This window comes from Balaenoptera acutorostrata, chromosome 18 (genome assembly GCF_949987535.1).
Source record: "Balaenoptera acutorostrata chromosome 18, mBalAcu1.1, whole genome shotgun sequence".
Classification (NCBI taxonomy): Eukaryota; Metazoa; Chordata; class Mammalia; order Artiodactyla; family Balaenopteridae; genus Balaenoptera; species Balaenoptera acutorostrata.
Window position 1 is genome coordinate 29,543,681 of NC_080081.1, and position 20,581 is coordinate 29,564,261.

Consider the following 20,581-nt stretch of genomic DNA (forward strand, 5'->3'; position numbering starts at 1 on the left):
CTATGACAGAATGTAGTTGTCAGTAACATCTTGGTTTTGTATCAAGATTGATGTGGATATTAAATCTTGAAGACCTTGTTAAAATTTAATCATTAATTTAAAACTTTGTTGGTGTTTGGTATTTTAAAAGGAAAGATATTTGTTTTTAATGAATGTGTGGTTTACCAAGTTTGAATATATATGATATTAAAAGATTTGTAAGATAATTTGATTTATTCTATTTGAACTCTCTGATTATCTATTTGAGACTATTAGTAACTACCTAATAATTTTATAAGTTTAAAAGATCAGAATGTTTACTTTATTAACTATATTTAAGATAATAAAACTTGTGTATAGAATGGTGAATAGGTTATGGTTGGGAGTGGGAGGTTAATGGGGGGGGGATTTGGGAGAAAAGTATCATGTCCAAAACTTTAATTTCCATGCTTTTTAGTTTGAATTAGTTTTGTTCATTGTAGTGTTTTCATTTTGTGAGCTTTTCTATGCACATACAAAATGTTTCTCCTCAGGCCCCCTTGTATTTGCTGGTCCTATTTTTATGAACCATCGAGAACAGGCTCTAGCCAGACTCAGATCCCATCCAGCACAGCTAAAGCATAAACGGGACAAGCACAAAGGTATTTGGTCTTCCTTATCAACTAGGTGGGATACTTTCCCAATTTCTTCCACTTATTCGAATTTTGTCTCTGGGAAAATGCACAAACCTAATTCTTCTACTTTGCTTCTATCATTATTATATAGCCTGAGGAGAAAGAACATGCTGAAAGTGTACTGTTTGTCAGTAACTGTCAATCTTATTTTATTGTATTTTTTTGGTTAACTTTAATAAAAAGAAGACATTTTACAGTATATCTTTTTCTTTTCCATTCCTTTTCAAATTTCCTAAAGTTAAGGGAAGGTAGAAAAAATAATTATTGCTCTCTATTTTATATACTTTATTATCTGCTCTTAGATCACTGCCATCTGGCATTTTGCAGTCCTTTTCTCTTTTTTTAATTCTGTTTATTTGCTTTAGAATTAACAGAATTGTTAAATTCAGTGTATAAAGTAATAATGAGTTGACTGCTACAGCGCTTCCATTGTTTTAATATAAAAGTTTATATTCACAATACACATGATTTATTTGATATTTGATATATTCCTAAAACAAGATTATTTTTCCTTAAACCACAGATTATGGGTCAACTAAGATCAGGAAAGAATTTAATGCAGAGAACTTATAAATTTATGTATAAATTCTGCCTTGAATCCTGGCATGGGAACCAAGCACTCTTTGAGTAGTACAACTTAAACCTACTGTTTTCTTAAATGCCTGAAATAAACCCTGCAAAATAGAAGATTTTAAAAACACATATTCCATGCAAATTAATCTAACTAATGTTTTGTCTTTTTTGGGGGCTGCAAAACTGTTATAGACTAATTTTATTTTTAAACTTTCATATGCCATATATTATAATCAACTTTATTTTTCTTTGCCTGTTTCAATCTATCAGTTTGTCACTCAAAGCAAAAATGCAAAACAAAACAGACAAAAACCCCTGTTTTTAGTAAAAACACAAATAGAGCACTACTCAAGTTATATTCTGCAGAAATAAAAATTGAGAGTATTTTAAGTCTAATGTGATTAACCGTAGTAAAATTTGTGATTGCTTTATTTACTGGGTGCTCTAACAATGCCATTAATATTTAAATCTAAGGAATAATATTTGGGGTGTGCTACGTAAATTATTTTGGTTATTGCTAGAATCTCTGATCTCACATTTTCTACTCTGCCAGTATTAGGACAGATTTTATCAAGTGTCTTTTTCTTGCCAATTATATGAAAGTGGACTTCTTCCAGTACTTCACCGGAGGTTAACTATTCACATTTCAATAAACAGTTTTAAAACTTTTTCAGCTCCATGTTAGTATCATATAGACAGTCATCTTTGTTTTTTTCCAGAATTTTAAAATGAAATGCTAAAGAAAACCAAGGTTACAAATTTAAAATAGACTTTTTACAATGTCACACTGATTAGCTATAGAAATTACTCAACGATAGCAAGCCTTACTTCCATCTTGTCTGCCACAGGGTAACCTCTTTGGAAGGACTTACTTTGTAGTATTACAGTATAAGGCCATTTTATTTTTAATCATCAGATTGTATGGTTTTATAGAGTGGAATAGTTTCATCTCTTTACCACCAAAATGAATTTAAAGTGTAAGTATTACTTTATCAGATGGTGTCCCATTTTATCTAGAGAGTATTAACACTCACTGTACATCCACAGATTCGCTTTCCGTTACTCCCTTTGCATTCGCTGTTCCTGTCGTTTAATCCCCTTGCCAGTCGCTGCTTTTACTCCTGCTGCATATAGACATAGTCTTTTAATAAATTATTTTTCCTACGTACATTTTTTTCTCTTTTGTATTACCGTGTTTATCTTGCACTGACAAATTCACTGTATTAATTGCTGTGTTCTATCTTACATTTAATTATGTTGGTGGTACACCATTGTAGGATAATAATGATTTAAATTTTCTAGACTATGACTTTTTTGTAGAGGTGTGTGGAGGGTAAGAACTGTGGATTTATTGTTAACAGGAGTGAGTTCTAAGATGGAAAGTTGGAGAGCTTCTGGCTGATTGGAAAGAATTCAGAGAAGGTCACAGAATCTATCCTATACAGGCAAATTTTGACCAGAGGCAAAATAGTGTGTAAGACGGAATCAGTTATGTATAACATATAATCCATATAACATACAGAATTTAAAGAATGTAACTGTAGACTATATTTTAAACAGTTATCTGAATTAACATTTGTTTCAACTATTCAGTGCCTTACATAGAAAAAAAAGATTTTAATGTACTACTCCTAGTTAGGAACATTAGAATTATTCTGGAGATAGTCTTGAAGTGACTGATATGAAAATCTGAAGGCGCACTCAAAAACATCTGTGTGTATTTTACACCTGTTTTCTGTAAAGAAACAGTGTGGTGTAATGGAAATACAGCCTTTGTAATTAGGCCTCAGTTTTAATCCTGTTTTTCATTTACTAGAACTGTGTGGCCGTTCATAAATTTCTTAATCTCTTTGGTTTCAGTTTCCTTCTTTTAAAAATAAGAATGATAATTCCTAACTGAAGATGTTGATATGAAGATTAAATTAAGATATGTGTGTGTGTGTGTGTATATGTATGTACTTTGCAAATAAAAATTCTCCATGAATACTAGCTTGAATTCTTTGAATTCCTTGCATCCTCTTTTAGAATTATCTTAAAGGTACAAAATTTGAGATTTGTTAAATGTGTAATTAATTTATTTTTACAAAAGATTTAAGATGTCAGCCATTTGGTGGTGGTAAAATGTGTGAGCCTTATTTTTGATCAATTTCTAAAACTGCTCTACCATTTATTACTTTGGGCTGGCTACTTAACCCCTCTAAAGCCTTGATTTTCCCAACTGCAAAATGGAATAACAATACCCTTATCATCGGATTATTGTATTGGTTAAGGAGAGCAACAATAATATTGACTGAACACTTTTCATACATTATTGCACTTATTTCTCATAAATATCTTGTGAGGTAATGTACCATTATTCCTATCTTATAGATGGGAAAACTAAAACTCAAAAAGATCCAGTGTCCAGTTATCGTAAAACTAGCAAATAGTAGAGCCAGGATTCCAATCCAAGTCTCTTAGGCTCCAGTGCCCAAAAGCACTATCCACTGTGCTATTTAAATTTTCAGTGTTTAGCACAGAGGTGTTTAGCAAATTGTAATTACTAGTGCTTTGCTGTTTTATTTTAGTGATTTCATTCAAAGTACTCACTGTGTTTTGTGATACATTCAGTGATATATGCATGCTTATAAGATTACCCAAAAAGTATAGATTTAAATAAAAATTAAAAGTTAGAGTCCTTTAGATACTGAATCCTCTTTTCTCTGTGTGTGTACACAAATATGCATAAATAATGTATATATACATACAATACTGTAGTTACATATCTGTCAAAACTTTATAGCTATCATAGTTTCAGTATCGTATGATACATGTATGAACATACTCATATTAGGGAAAATACAGATATACCTAAATGGCCAATTATAAGAATATTTAAGCCTAACTTTCCTAAAAATGTGAGATTAATTTTATTGCTGCTCATTGACACTTTACTGAGTAATGAGCTTGGGGAGAATTTATCTTGCTGAATTTCGCTTGCTAGTTCTTGAATTTACACTAGATTCTTGACTATTTATTAGGTATCTTTTTTCTTTGATAAACTTTTGTAAATTTCTAAATTATTAGAATTGTACTGAATTTTTTGAACTGATATAAAATTCCAGATACAGATGTATATTTAAAAAATTCTGTCACTGCTGCTACTAGTGATCAAGAACCTTATCCCTGTTTTTTTCTTATAATAACAATATTTTCACCGTCTGTAATAATTGAAAAATTATTTTATATAAAGGTTTGTTTAGATGCACTTGAACAAAATGTTTCTAGTATTATTTTTTACCTCTAAATAATAGCTAGTACTCTTTTAATCACTATGATTTTAATCAGTAAATTACTAGGCTTTTTTTTCCTCCTTCCCTGATGCTTTGTCTCTATTGTGGGCTTTGTATCTATATTTAATCTCTGACTGGAGGGAGAGGGCAGAATGCCAGATTCAAAGGTAAAAGCTTTAACTAGGCATCAATACATTTATATAAACTGAAATTAAGGTGTAACATTGAATTTAGTTAGGTCTGGCACAATCAAATGAACACAATTTGTTTTCTTTATTAAATCAGATTTGGTTTTAATAATTAGATATTTTTACCAATTGAGATAAAGCTGTAAAATTTTTATATATCTGTCATCTTATTTAAATAGTGTTTGGAAGATACTTATTCCTTTATGGGTAGGCCCTTGTTTATACTTAACCATTTCCAAGATGAGGAGTCTTTGAACTAAGAGTATATTGCATTTTGGATGGAGTAAAACTAAATGTTGTAATTTTTTTTTTTTTTTTTAGCCCATCCATTCTTGCAGATTTAATTTGACAAACCCACATTAGATAATTTAGCAAAAGAAGAATCATATTCTTTTTCCTTTTATAGTAAAACCTCTCACTAATTCAAAATTTATGGTACTTCAGATACAGTATTTGTGATCTTTTTTGAGTAAAAAATTCAAAATAACTTCTTCCTCTGAATTTTCAGGGTCATACTTATAAGGGGAAACCTGTCTAAAATCACTAGCTTTTCAAACCAAGGGCTCAAGAAATGAAGGATTCCTTCAACGTGCCTTCAACCTCTGGGTCCAGCAATTAATTCTTGTATGTTAAAGGACTTTTATGTTTATGGTACATTTTTATGTAAAATAGGCCTATTTTGATTTATAATGTAGGTAACCACATTTTATTTATTGTATCAATAGCATTTAGTTTAATCTATAATCTGTTCTGCTTGAAGGTAATAAAACTGAACTTTTACTTAAACATTCTATAATTAAGACCTTTTCAGTAAGTTATATAGGCCAACCCATTCTGTGTTATTATGAATTAGTGAGGTTTTACTGTCCTAATGTTGTAAAGAGTTTAAAACTTTTTGAAATGCTAGAGTCATTTAGTTATAGAAATGGAACTCGTAATTTAGGCCAATTTTGTCTTACCTGGATAGTAGTAAAGGTTAGAAATATTAGATAGAAAAAGAAAGGATAATGTGAACATGAAATGATTTGATGTTATTCTGCTTAGTATTCTAAAATGGGTAATGAAAATACAGAATTATTTTAAAATGTGTGCCTGTAGATCCACATGTGTATCTGCATATTATACACACTTGTTTAGATTTACTGTATCACAAAGCACTTAGCTTAGACTAGTTGACCTGAAATTCCATCCAGATTTACATTTATTCCATGTGTAAGGAATTTGAATCTTGATGACATAGAGGTCGTATTTTAGTTGATGTATAGTATTAGACTAGGAAAAGTAAGTTGCCTTTCTTATTTACACATTCCAAAGTAAAGTTGTTAAATTGTGGAATGTGTTTTTAAAATTTTATGGTTAAAATGCCAGAATATTCAAAGTCAAATGTAGAAACTAGGGTTGGAGGGAGGACCTTAAAGCAAGCTTATGGTAGGAAATTATAAAAAGAAGGGAGGAGGAAAGAAGGAATAAAAGCAGAGGGTTTGGTTCAGAGTTGTGTTTGGGGGCCTGAAGAAGACCGCAGAGCTGACTGGCTGAGGGTCAAGGTGGGACAGACAAAATGAACGACAGGAAACCATTGAACTGCAATACAGTGGATAAAGCTATTTGGTCTTTATAAATTTTTTAAAGTTCAGTTGAGTTTAGCAATACTGGCGGACAGAGTAGCCTTTCTAGATGTGTCTGGGAAATCTAAGTCATTTGCGAGTCAGCTAGAAATTTTTTTTAAATGGCTAGCACTAACAATATCACTAAGTTTAAAACAATTAAATGACTTTGCATGCAGTTATTTTTATGTAAACTAAATTTTCCCATATAAACTATTGTATTTAGATTTTTGTTATTTCTATAACTTAATGACCCATTTACATTACATAACTGATTAGATTAATAGGCTTTATCTGTAACCAGACCTTATCTGTGTTTTTACTGATTTAGTGATATTTACAAACAGAAGTATATAGTATATCTTTTCAAAATTGCTTCTTTGCAGGTAGAGTCTTGATCTATCACTTCTAACAGCTACAGATTCTTCTTGCTTGTTCCTTTTAACATTTTCTCTTGTTTTTCCATAGTAAACTGATTTTAAATTTTATTTTGAAGATGAATAATGGCTTAATTACAAATTGTAACACTTACAGATGGAAGTGGAGAACGAGGAGAAAAGGATGCAAGCAAAATCACAACATATCCTCCAGGCTCTGTGCGATTTGACTGTGAGCTCCGGGCAGTACAAGTCAGCTGTGGATTTCACCATTCAGGTAGCGGCTGGAACTTTAGGGTATAACTGCATTTTTACAATTGTGCTGAATAACCTATTTGTTTAGTTTTGACAAATGTAGTCTGTTAACTGTGTTTAAAAGCTATAGTGTGACAGTATCTCTCAAGTCTATGAAAGCATATTTATTACACAATCTCTTTTAAGCTATAAAATGATTGTCTAGAGATCTGACTTTCTTTTTTTTTTGTTAACATCTTTATTGGAGTATAATAGCTTTACAATGTTATGTTAGTTTCTGCCATATAACAAAGTGAATCAGCTATACGTATACATTTATCCCCATATCCCCTCCCTCTTGTGTCTCTCTTCCACCCTCCCTGTACCACCCTTCTAGGTGATCACAAAGCACCGAGCTGATCTCCCTGTGCTATGCGGCTGCTTCCCACTAGCTATCTATTTTACATTTGGTAGTGTATATATGTCAGTGCTACTCTCTCACTTCGTCCTAGCTTACCCTTCCCCCTCCCTGTGTCCTCAAGTCCATTCTCTACATCTGCAGCTTTATTCCTGTCCTGCCCCTAGGTTCATCAGAACGATTCTTTTTTTTTTTTAGATTCTATATATATATGTGTTAGCATACAGTATTTGTTTTTCTCTTTCTGACTTCACTCTGTATGACAGACTCTAGGTCCATCCACCTCACTACAAATAGTTCAATTTCATTTCTTTTTATGGCTGAGTAATATTCCATTGTATATATGTGCCACATCTTCTTTATCCGTTCATCTGTCGATGGACACTTAGGTTGCTTCCATGTCCTGGCTATTGTAAATAGTGCTGCAATGAACATTGTGGTACATGTAGAGATCTGACTTCTAATCTGTCTTCTGATGGACTTATTTTATAATTCAATTCATGAAATTCCTGAAGATAAAATAATCCCTGAAATCCCTTTGAACTCTACAGTTCTGTGATTTTTATAATCTGGTCACAAACTTTGTTACTGTTCAGTGAGAGATGTGCATCAACAAATTTCTATATTTTTTTAAAAAGTAGAAATTTCAATCCCTGGTAAATAATTGACATTTGGATTATATAGCTTAGGTTGTACTCTTCAACCTAAACATAAAAAATGTCACATTCTTTCTTTTGATACTCAATATATTTCCTTATTTGATAAGACATTGACAAATACTAAAGTTCTGACAGACATATTGATGTTGTACGTAACTGTGCAGAGCTCAAACCCATCTACCTATATAATTATCCTAGATGTGAGAGAACATTTTCTATGTAGTTACTCATTATAAAAAGACTTTACAGCTGACCCAAACCAATGTTTTATTAAATATTGTTATTAAATGGCATTTATAAGAATTTTAAAGTGTATATTATGAAAACATACATTTTTATAACCTACAAAAATATTTTACAGAACTGAAATTATATTTATTTCTCATTAAATATAAATTTGTCGATGCTTCAATTGCCTAGTTTTAATGGCTCTACAAATTTTAAATAGTGAAAATTGCACTGCCTTCAGTATAGTTGTGATAGAAATATGAAATGCATACAATGAAAACATAAAGCTCTGGACTTTGGTTTCAGTGGTTTTAATGGAGAACGGCGACGTCTACACATTTGGGTATGGGCAGCACGGGCAGCTCGGACACGGGGATGTCAATTCCAGGTACTTTAACTTTTTGTGTGAAGATGCTGAGTGGTTTTTTTTTTCTCTTTCTTCCTTTCTTTCTTTCCTTTTTTCTTTCTAAACATATATTTCTACACTTGAAAAAGTATTTATACCACTGTTTTGCAAACTGTGGCCCATAAATTATTGTTTGTTCTTGATTTTGTGGTTGAGTGCTTTTGTGGGGATAGATGATTTTGTAGTTTCGGGAGAAAAATTGATTTACATTTTATACGTTTAAGATGTGAGAGTGATTATGATTATCACGAAATCTTACTGCATTCTTAAGAATTAATATCTTTTTAAAGGCTGTTCATGGCAATGGATAAGACAGTGACTATCCCCAAATGGCATTTTAACAAATCAGCAATAGATTTATTCATACTCCTTGATGTTATCGTTTTTAAATTTTGGTCTAATATTAACATGAAGTCATTGAAGCTTCTCCATAATTTTCAAACAAAATCTAATGGTCACTCAGAGAAACTGTTTTGACTTATCCAGCATAGTGAAGAACTAATTGTGGTAGAGACTACTAGACATTTTTTAATATCCATTCTTCCCTGCTTCATTTGGTAATAGAGTTTTAGTTGGTGACAAGACCATGAAGCTAAAGACTTCATTTTCCCACCTCCATTGCAGCAAGATATGGCCGAGTAAACTAAAGTGATATGTGCAGCTTTGGGATCATGCTGTTAAAGGGAAGGGGGACACCCTTCCATTTCTCCCTCTTCCCTCCCAGCTTGCTGCCTGGAGTCCACGCCTGACGGCAGGAGCTGGAAAAGTCATCATAGCGATCATAAGTTGGAAACTATGTATTGAGAATGGCAGAGCCACAAGATAGGAATAGTCTGGGTCCCCGACACCATGGAACTGCCACATCAGCTCCTTATAATCGGGTGCTTACCTGAAAGAGTAGTAAACTTCTGTCTTGTTTAATTCCCTGTCACTTTGCTTTCATTACAGCAGCTGATTCCATTTCTGCTTAATACAGTGAGAGTGCTTTTGGTCGAAAGTATAGAAAATCCATCTTTGTTAGCTCAGGTCTTCCAGGAAGAAGATGCGAAGATAGGATTAGATGTGCAAAGGGTTTATTGGTAGAAAACTGCTGTGAAAGATAAAAGGGAAAAGAGCAGGAATAGGCCCGATGTAGATCTGACCCCTGTGAAGGGAAAGAAGGAAGAAGAATGGCGTAGGAAGAGTTAGGTTACCGTGCAGTTCTGATTGGGTTTTAGCCAGGCCAGTGGGGTGTCCTCAAGCCAAGGCTGCCTTTGGAAGAGTCCCAAAGTGGGCAGGATGGGCCAGCATGCATACCTTCACAGTGCTCAGTCACAGGCTGGTAGCTTCCCAGGGGAAGAATGGCCTCGTGGACCCAAAGGAACAGCATCTGAGGCTGTCAGTCATTTATGTTCCCTGCAGCAGGTGGTCTTCAAGATCTGAGTGGTCCACGTGCGTGGCTGTCCCACCACTGAAACCAGGTTTATTTATAAGTCTGGGGATAATATAGGGCAGCTTCAGGCTAGACCTGACTCACCAATTCAGTTTGCCGCTGAACCTCCTTTCTTTTTGTCTCTCGACTCTTGCCTGATTCTTCCTATAGTCACAAGATACCTGCCAGAAGCAGCTGGAGCTATATGGTTTCTCATTCACATACAGTGAATCACTCCAGTCATTAAGTAAAATCCATAATTTTCACTTTATTCTGAAATCACTTCATTACTGTGGCAGGGATGATGCCATTTACATGGTAAAGACCAGTGATTCTTAATCCTGCCTGCACAGTAGAATTACTTGGGGAACTTCAAAAATGCCATGCCTGGACCCTAAATCTAGACTTTTTACGAGGTGTGTGTTGGGAGATGGGCGTTGGGCATGGGAGATGGATGCAGCAAGGGTTGGATAGGATGCCAGCATCAGTTCTTTCCTAAAAGCTCTCCACAGTCTACTGTGCATCCGGGATTAAGAAACGCCATCCATCCCTAAAAGGCAGGGTCAGGTCCATTTGCAGTGCACAGAAAATGAGGATGAAAGGAATGTCCTTAGTTACTTCGCTGACCGTTGTTACTGATGAAAAGAGATGATTTGAGATACCATCGAGTTGAACTTCTCAGCAAAAACACAAGTGCAACATACGTTTGACACTTGTTAAGACGTTTATAAAACTATCACAATCTTAAGGACAAATATTGTGCTTGGAAAGAGAGCAAAAGGTCTTTGACAGATTACTGTATCAAATGTCACCAGGTATGGCGTTTATATATCGGACATTGGAAATTTCAGAATATCAGTGGCTTTGCAGGGTTGAGCAATTACTGTCACAGGTATTAGAAGGCAGCAGGTACTTTGCGTCGCAATTGAACAACATCACTCCTATGCAGAGACTGAGACAGGGCTTGTAATATGCATGGAGAAGAATTTGGAAACTTTTTGTTCTGTTTCTCACGGAAGACTCATGACACAGAAAAGAATTTATTATTATCGTCATCATCATCATCATTATTGCTGTTGTTATTTAGCTGGAGATTATTTTGTGAGTCATGACATAACCTGGGAAAGGTGCATTACAGTTAGACATGACGGAGCGTCAGTCATGTGTGCCGCAAGGGGGGCACTTTCTCACAAATCAGACTCTGTACTTGTATATCATTCCACAGAAGAGATTTAGCAAATGTATGTGTTTCCTGGTCTTGACTGAGTGGGAGGGAAATAGTGGAAATCATATCTATAATCAAATCACAGCCCTAAGGTGCCTGCACAGTGTGAAGAATGAACAGCATAAGCACAAGTCCTGCCACCCCACGTTGAGGTGTAACGGCTGTAGAACGGGAAGGATCTCAAGCCAGCTCTTAAAATGAAGAGGCTACCTAAAAACATTGCCTCCTGGTCCTGATTATCAACCAGGGAGCACCGTGCCTTGACTTGCAGTGACTTGCTCAGGTGACAGTATCATGGCAATATGCTAAGTATTTTTAATAGTTTCGAATATATCTTCATGAAGTAAGATAGCTTTTAATGTTGAAAATTAAATAATTAGGGTTTTTTAAGGAGATTAAACTCTGGTGGGATTTCTTTCAACTGCCCAAAGTTGTTCTTTTCCGACTTGTGAATTTTCACTGCTGGTTCCATCGATTGAGTTGTAACTGGAAGGCTGATTCCATGAGGGTGGGGAGCACCAGGCTGGGTGACGCGGTGAAATAACGCCTACGCGCTGTGCCTGGTGGATTAAACGAAAACCAGCCAGAACCGTCTGTGCTGGAAACACTCCAGTGACCCTGTTTGTCTGGATTTATCTGGGACTTGGAAGGCAGGAGTCAGGAACTGTTACGAATTCCAAAAGGAATTGACCGTGTATATGGAGGAACAATCCCTGGAGGAACAAAGCCTCAATAGCATACATATTAACTAAGTACCACGAAGCAAAACATTTATAGATATTTAGTTGAAATAAAGTTGGAAGGTATTTTTTTTTAAGTTTCTAGTAATCAAGCACTTGTAACTGAAATTTATTGTATAGCACACATTAATAGTGTGTGATTAATGTAAGATAAATATTGTAGTGTGCATGTGCTAAAGGTAGAAACGTGTTATTGGTATTCTCTTTATTTAATGTGTTGTCTTGCCAGGATGACTGAGTCTGATTATATCACTTGGTGCCCATGTGACCTTGACCAAATTACTTAACTTTCCTGTGTCTCAGTTTCTTCCTTTTGAACGGGAATAAGTATCTTTCTGTCAGAAGGTTGTTGTTCAGTGAGATGATAACGTGTTGTTTACCTAGCACAGGGCCTAGCCTGTAGTAAATGCTCAATAAATATTGGCTGTTACTGTTGCTGGTTTTAAAAGTGAAGTCAAAAAGCTTCTGAGGGCTGTAATACATTCACTCATGACATGAGTCTACCAACCCGCTTTTTCATTTATTTTCTTCAGTATGCTCCTAAATCTCTGAATTCCAAATTCTTTTACTCTTTTCAATAAACTTAAACCTGGATGTTGGGAAAGGGACTATAGCGTTTAGATGCTTTTATTCTCCTTTTTTCAGTAGAATTTGGATAATTCTTATAATGTTTCTGAGTTTCATCTTTTTCTTGCTATATCCTCCTTCTGCATTAATATGCTACACAGTCATGGTGTCTGTAACCATTTAGACAAGGCTCATATCTTTGATTCATCTCTTACCAGCTATGTGACTATAATTTACTAAGCCTTAGTTTAAATATCCCATAGCATTGTTAAAGAATTAATACAGTGTCTGTAAAATGCCTGGCATGCATACACATACACATATAATTTTTCTTTTCTGTTCTTCCTGTGTTTACCAAATAATTTAATAAATGGGTTCTAGTATCATGAAAAGAGTTTATTAGAAGAATTGCCACTAACTCTGGGAAAATCCTTTTTAAAGGGCTTCAGATCTACCCACAGAGTTATTTTGATAACCAGTGATACATTTTATATGAAAATGCTTTGTAAACTGCAGGCAAATAAACAGTTTTAGGTACTTTCCCTTTAATCCTTTGTTTGAATCGAACTGGACATTTCTGTGAGGACATTAGTTCGCCATACAGCCCTTTGACCTGGTAATTGTTTATTGCCAAAACTCCCAGTACCTCAGATTTGAGAACCGCTTAACTTTCACTGCTGTTCCTAGCCATATTATTGTATCCTCAAGTAAAAACTACTCTTTTGAGGCAGGGCCATTCTGCTCTCCTCCTCTTTGGTTACTACCTACCTATGTTTTAGTCACTGCCTTTCATTCACTGAAAATTTAGTATCTGGCTCACAATGCTTCCCCAGTCTGAGTCTTGTCACACTCGTGAATGGTCCCATACAATACAGTTACCTTGACACCATGAGTTAGATATAGTGAACTTTACGTCCACATTCATGGTGGCCATTCCCAGGACCCATTATGGATCTAGCATAGCTCCAACTCTGAATTTTTAAGTTTAAACAACCTATGATCTGATGACAATTTCTTCTTCTGTTACTTAGCATTACTTTACTTGGTCTTTGACTTTATCAGTACTTCATTCTCTACAGCCCTCTACTTTCTTAGTGTCTGTCGCCTGTTTCAGTTTTTTTCCGACCCACCTTAGAGACTGTCATTTATTCTCTTCACCTGTACTCTCTTACCATTGTCCTCAGTTTTCTCACCCTCTTGGGTCTTGATGCGAAGGCATGGCAAAACTTCAAGCATGCATCGGTCTACCTATATTTTCTATGTCTAACTTAGGCTTCTGGAAAAAAATAAATCACCATACTTATACAGATTGTTATGATTTGTAGATTGAACCAATCCTTCTACGATAGGCAGTGATCCTCCTGGTTTGTAGTTTTGAACTATTTGATTTAAGACCTTTTGAGAATGTGACGAACGACATAGGCTGTCTCTTCAGAAAAACAGACATAAGAATATACACTTAAAAGTTGGCTTCCAGATTTAGAAGATTCACAGGTCTCCTGAAGCTCACTTTCAGACTTCCTAGAAGTCATTTGGATCTGGGTTAAAAACTTCTGGTCTAGGTTTTTATTTTTTCCATTCACCACCGTACCCTTTCCGTAATCTTTAAATTCTCTCCTCACCCATTTCCTTCTTCCTCTCAGCACTTGACCTCTGTTCACATCACAGCAAAAATAAAAACATTAGATGGGAAATTCTTCAGTCCAGCAACTCTGCCAACCTGCCTGCATCCCTACTACTTCTTTCGTCCTTCTTCATGTTACACTGAAAGTGGGGCCTGTTCTTGTCCGTGCTGTGAAGCCTCTCTGCCTTTTCCATAGGGATCTGGTTCTGTTTCTTGTCTCCCCTCTGAACCATATGTCCTTATCTTTACTCACTCTTTTAAACTTCTGCAGATTCTTAAAAAGGACGGAGCTTCCCCTTCAGCTCCATTTTCCCTCTAGCTGTTGGTTCTCCTTTTTCCCTTTTGTGCTGAGGTTTTTGAAGGGGTTTTGCATTAGTCTCTGACCCCACTGTTAACTCTTCCTTTGCTACATAGTGTTGTGCCTACTCCACCAAAGAGACTTCCTTCTTGCAAAATCAGGTGGTCATTTGCATCTGTCTCTAGAGCATTCAGCATGTACATTATTTCCCTATTCTTGAAATGACTGTCTACGTACCATATTTTCCCAGAGTTCATTCTTTGTTATGGCCTAGATTTTATGAGCTCTTCTTCTTCCTCTGTTCATACCTAAATGTCAGAGAGACTTACAATGAAAACTATCTTTTCTCTCTTCGTCTTCCTAGCTCTCATTCATTCTCACAGCTTAAGTGAATGTTACCACCATCTACCTTGTTACTTAAGCAGAAAACCTTCATTTTCCCATGTCAATCATTGCCAGAGTCTAGTCAGTTCTATTCCTTACAGAGCTGTCAAATCCATTCATTCCTTTCAGTCCACACTGTTCCTATTTCAGGCCTTCACCATAACTCACCCAGATTATTGTGACATTTTCTTAACTAGGTTTCCAGCTGCTAGTGTTGCCTCTTCCCAGTTCATTTTTCATTGCAGCCTGAATAATCATTTAAAAATATATGTAATTTAAAAAAATTTAAAGTATTATAATTACATTGTCTCAAAAGCAGAGCTCTCCTATTATGTGTGGACTATTTCTATAGTGTGATTATTCTCATTATAGATGATGATTACTGAAAGTGGTAAATAAAGTGATATAAGGATGGTTACAAGGATAGGTAAGATGAATACAGGGATGCCATTTATCATAATAGTTACCATTTATTAATTGTTAACTGTGTAACAGACACTGATCCAAGCCCTTGATGTATGTGAGCTTCTTTATTGTTCGTAGGAACCCTATGGGGTTTAGTTTAGTATTATCTCCATGTAATAGAAGAGAAAACAAATACAAAAAGGATGAGTAACTTGTTCAAAGTCATGGTATGTTGCTACCACGTGGTGGAGCCAGGATTCACACCCAGGCAGTCTACATCTAGAGCCTGAGCTTGTAGCCACTGCTGCGGTGCCTCTCATGTATTCTAATTCATTAACTACTGTATATGTTAAAATTTAAAATTACAGTTCAGTGAAAAAACGGTAGAAAAGAAGACATAAAAATAATTGACAGTTCAGTGGAAAAACGTAGAAAAGAAGACATAAATTTAATTGTTTTGTATGATTCTTGGATTGAGTTCCTGTTAAATCAGCACATGATTTTTATTTCATCCAACAAATATTTATAGAGCTCTCTAACTTGCCATTCACTATATAAGGTAACATTTTTTTTCTTTTAAAACAAAAGGTAGCACCAGTCTTTCAGAAAAAATAAAAATTATGTGTCCATAGTTAAGGTAGTAAACTCAAGAAATCTTTTTAATAATCTCCTCAAAGTCAGTGATTATGTCTTTTTCATCTTTGTGTACCTAACACATAGGATGGAGACAGGCATATAGTACCTAAATAAGTGTTTGCTGAATATTCTTATTAGTGCCTTTTATCTCTTCTATTTTTTATTGCATTGTTTATTGTTTTTTATTTCAGTTGGGTCTTGTAAGAAATTGACTTAATTTTTTTTTTTTTTTTTTTTTAACCTAGGGGATGTCCCACTCTTGTTCAAGCATTGCCAGGCCCTAGCACACAAGTTACTGCAGGCAGCAACCACACGGCAGTACTTTTAATGGATGGACAGGTCTTCACATTTGGAAGTTTTTCTGTAAGAAATTTTTTAAGCATTAATAATACTGCATTGTACCGTTGCCTTGCGATGTGTCTACGTTAGCTATTTTTTCTGGTTTCAGTGAAATTCTTGTATTATAATTATTGCATATGCATATTTCCTGTCTCCACATCCAACATACACAAAACCTAACAGACTTGACTTTGAAATGATTTTCTTCTCTAGTGTAGCATTAGAATTTATTAAATTTAACAGCTGTGTTAGAATATTGGGCATGTTTATTCCAGGTCAGAATCTGTTAAGCATTCAGTAGAGCTAATTCTGTCACTGAAAACTTATTTCCCAACTAGTTTGTATAGAATCATTTTTCTTAACATGTAGAATTATTTTTATTTTAGAACTTTTTGAAGGCCTGCTTTTCTTGTTAGATTTGTTTAGAATTATAGTTTACTTTTTCCTCTCCCTCTCTGTGTCTCTCTCTGTCTGTTTGCCTGTCTGTTTTGCTCTTTCTCTTTTTTGCCAAAGCTTGAAAAGAGTGAAGATGCTCTGAGAGTTTTGTATAGTTTGGGCATAGTAGAGCTGAAGGAAAAGCTTAATAAGACTGTGCTAATAAACCTGTACCATCTGTGATGTGGGTAAATATTCAGAACCCTATAACCTAAGTCTCTGGGATGTAATTTGCAACTCTTGATTTTTTTAAAAATGTAAATGTGAACTTAAAAAAATCTCTTATTTGGAAATAATTTTAAGCTTACAGAAAGGTTCCCAAAAATAAGAATAGTACATAAAGTACCCATATATTCTTGAATCAGATTCACCTGTTGGTAACATTTTGATCTGTTTGCTTTATCATTTGTACATTCATGCTCTCATTCTCTCATGTACTCTGTATGCATGTGTGTATAAAACTTCTTTTTTTCTTGTCCTTTAAGAATAACTTGCATACATTATGATCCTTTACTCCTTAAATAGTTTGTGTTTTGTCAGTTGGTCCGCTAATTCTTTTCTGGCATTTTTCCCCTCCAGTCTAGGATCAGGCATTGTATTTATTTCTCATGTCTCTTTAGTCTCCTTTAATCTGTAGCATTTTAGCACCTTTTCTTTGTTTATTATGACCTTGACATTTTTGAAGAATATGGTACTTCCTTTTTTTAACAAAAGTTTCCTCATTTTTGTTTCTCTAATATTTCCTCATGTTTAGATTCAGGTTGTGCATTCCAGACTAAAATACCATGTAAGTGACATTGTGTCCTTCTCAGGGCATCACATTTGGAGGCACAAAATGCCCACCTGCCCTTTATTGGTGATGTAAATTTCGATCACCTGTAAAATTTTGTTTGATTTCACTACTGCAGAGTTAGAATGTTTTCACTTGAAACTAATAAGCAGTCTTTGGGTTGACACTGTTAATTTTTAAGATACCTGCTTCTCATCAAAATTTCTCTCTAGATTTCGCATCTGTTGATTGTTCTTGCCTGAGCCAGTCTTTACTATAATGGCTGCAGAAATGATGATTTTTCCAACACCAGCACCTCCTCACATTCACCTGTCAGCCCTTTGCGTTTTACTCGAAGCAAGAGCCCATTTAATATTTGTTTGCCTGTCTACTTATTATTGGTGTAGACACATTTCTCTTTTTTCGTCATTACTGTACTTAATTATTTGGGTGCTTATATTGTCTCAGATTTCGCCAGTGGGAGTCCCTTCACGCTGACTTCTGTGTTCTGGTGACATGCCTCTTCGTTTTTTTGAGTACTTCCTTACTTTCTGGCATAACGAGTTGTTCCAGGCTTATCTGTATGAGTCCTAGAATCAGCTATTTCTCTAAAAAGCCTAGGTTGTGTTTAGTGGGGAATAGTACTAGACACCAGCTGAGCACTAGGTGTATTCATTGCATCCCCAGTACACATCTGTGTGCATGTATACATACATACGTGTATTTTAGAAATAATAAGTCCGCACTGATACCTCTTAATTCCAGCCCATTCCCATAGGGTTCTTTCTTACCTTGTCTCATTCCATGTTTATGTCCCTTCTTCCACAGTAAGAATCCTGGCTCCCAACAATATCAATACATTTATTTCTCATTCACTCAGTCCTAAACTATGTCTAAAATAGTTTTATATTTGCTTTGCCCACGCTACTATAAAAACAAACTCCCTAAAAAGAGTTCAGGATTTGTTTATCACTCTTGCTTCTGCCCCCTCTCTCTCCCCCTCTCGCCCCCTCTGGCCTGTGTCCTACCCCAAGACCGAAGGTATAGAGTCAAATACTGTGTTCATAAGTTATGGATTCTTTCTTCCCACCCCCTTTCAGTGGGATTATGTTATTCCTTTGGAATAGAGTTGGGTTCATTTGTTTTAGTTTTCTTTTTCTTTAAACTTTATTTAATATGGATAAAAATAGGTAGAACTATCAGATTCTTTGTAAAAAGTGACAACAGCCAAGGATCACCTTCCTTCCCTTGTTCCTGAAAACGGGCCCTTTTACCAGGTGCACTTTGTCTCACCCTGTCCTGGGACAGGGGTTCATCTCCGTAAAGTGAGTAAGATCTGATCTCGGGTGGGGGAGGAAGAGGGATGACCTTTCAGCCTGGAGATAACTTTGGCCTTGAACAATGAATGAAGCTCCAGAGGAATGCCAAAGGTAGGGCAGAAAAGGGACGGATTAAAGGAATGTCACTGAGTGGGGTTCCTCTTCTCCCTCTTGTAACAGTCTTCCTGGCCCTTTGTAGGAAGACATTGGTTTAACTGCTGACCCCTACCATGTCCTGCCGACTTGGAGCTCTCAGACTTCCAAGGAGAGTGGTTTGTGGTCCAGTGTGCTGTTTCAGTTTGCTTTTAAGTTTAAGGGTCCCTCCTCCCACATCCTCAGATGGAGTTCTATTTTTTGAATGTGTAGAACCTTAATATGTTTCCAAAAGTTAAGTTACACAAAAATGGTATACTCACCCAAGTGTCATTCCCTCCCCCATCTCTGGCATGCCTACTTCCCACCCCTTCACGCTGTGCTTGTAGGTTATGAAGTTCATTGTTTTCCAGTTTCTCCTTACTGTGTTTATTCTTTTAAAGATTAATATATAAATAACCACACACACCGTCTATCTATATCTGCATTGATATAGGTGTAAATATGGTATGTATATATTTACATATATGTAATTATTTCCCCATCTTTATTTTTCAAAATGTAGCATTTTATATATGCTCTTCTGTACTTTGTCTTTACACTTTACTGTATCTCCTAGAAATCATTCCTTATCAGTTCATAGAGATCTTCCCAATTCATATTTTACATCTGCATAGTACAATTGTGTATATATCTTGTAGTTTATTAAATCAATTTCTTATGCTTGGAATAAGAAGTATTTTCTAATATTTTGCAACAATAACAATGAATATTGTTAGAGGTGTACCTCTGAGGTACATTTTTCGAAGTAAGATTGCTGGGTCGAAGACTAATGCCTGTGTAGTTTCGTGAGATAGTAACAATTCCCCTCTAATTTGCATTCTCACCAGCAGTGTACGAGAGTGCCTGTTTCTCCACAGCCTTGCCAGCAGCATGTGTTGTCCCTCATACCTTTTAATTTGTGTCAGCCTGATGGATGAGCAGTCGTCCTGCATACTTTGAAGCCTTTTTCCTATGGCTGGCACTGTGAACCTTCAAGCCCTTGCCCGTATCTGGCATTTTCACGCTGAGGTTTGGGTTTTCCCTTGGGGGGTGACTTCGCCAGTTCTTCCCTCTGTTCCCTTCTTGAGCCTCCCCTTCTGTGCCCGGCCCCCACCCCCCCTTGGAATTTGGTCGCTCTGGTTTCAGGCACCTTAAAAGTCCTGAGGTCCATTATTTCCTGATACTGCTGAAGGCTTGAGTCATGTGTGGTTTTCTTTGCTCTGTGTGGATTTTTTTTTTTAATTTATTTATTTTATTTTTGGCTGAGTTGGGTCTTCATTGCTGCGCACAGGTTTTCTCTAGTTGCTGCGGGCGGGGGCTGCTCTTCGTTGTGATGCGCGGGCTTCTCATTGCGGTGGCGTCTCTTTGTTGCGGAGCACGGGCTCTAGGCATGTGGGCTTCAGTAGTTGTGGCACGTGGGCTCAGTAGTTGTGGCCCACGGGCTTAGTTGCTCCACGGCATGTGGGATCTTCCTGGACCAGGGCTCGAACCCGTGTCCCCTGCATTGGCGGGCGGATTCTTAACCACTGTGCCACCAGGGAAGCCTGCTCTGTGTGGATTTTATGTTGTTTTGGAGGGAGTGTGAATGGTAATGTTTAGAATCAGACAATCATCATTGTCCTCTAGCCCCAGAAGCTGTAGCTGTGAACCTCTATGTATTTAAATGTGGCTTATTTATAACC

The 20,581-nt window shown here is 36.0% G+C and overlaps 1 protein-coding gene across 14 annotated transcripts in view; it reads left to right on the top strand.

Moving 5' to 3' along the window:
- The window catches only part of MYCBP2 (MYC binding protein 2), a 272,533-nt gene that overhangs the window by 94,909 nt on the left and 157,043 nt on the right, over positions 1-20,581 (top strand). For 13 of the 14 annotated variants that reach the window (XM_057532563.1, XM_057532564.1, XM_057532570.1 and 10 more), the window contains 4 exons: positions 513-620; positions 6,825-6,944; positions 8,513-8,594; positions 16,148-16,265. In XM_057532563.1, coding sequence (XP_057388546.1) covers positions 513-620; positions 6,825-6,944; positions 8,513-8,594; positions 16,148-16,265 — 428 coding nt within the window. The remainder of the gene's footprint in view (positions 1-512; positions 621-6,824; positions 6,945-8,512; positions 8,595-16,147; positions 16,266-20,581) is intronic. The other variant, XM_057532571.1, reaches the window with a different exon arrangement.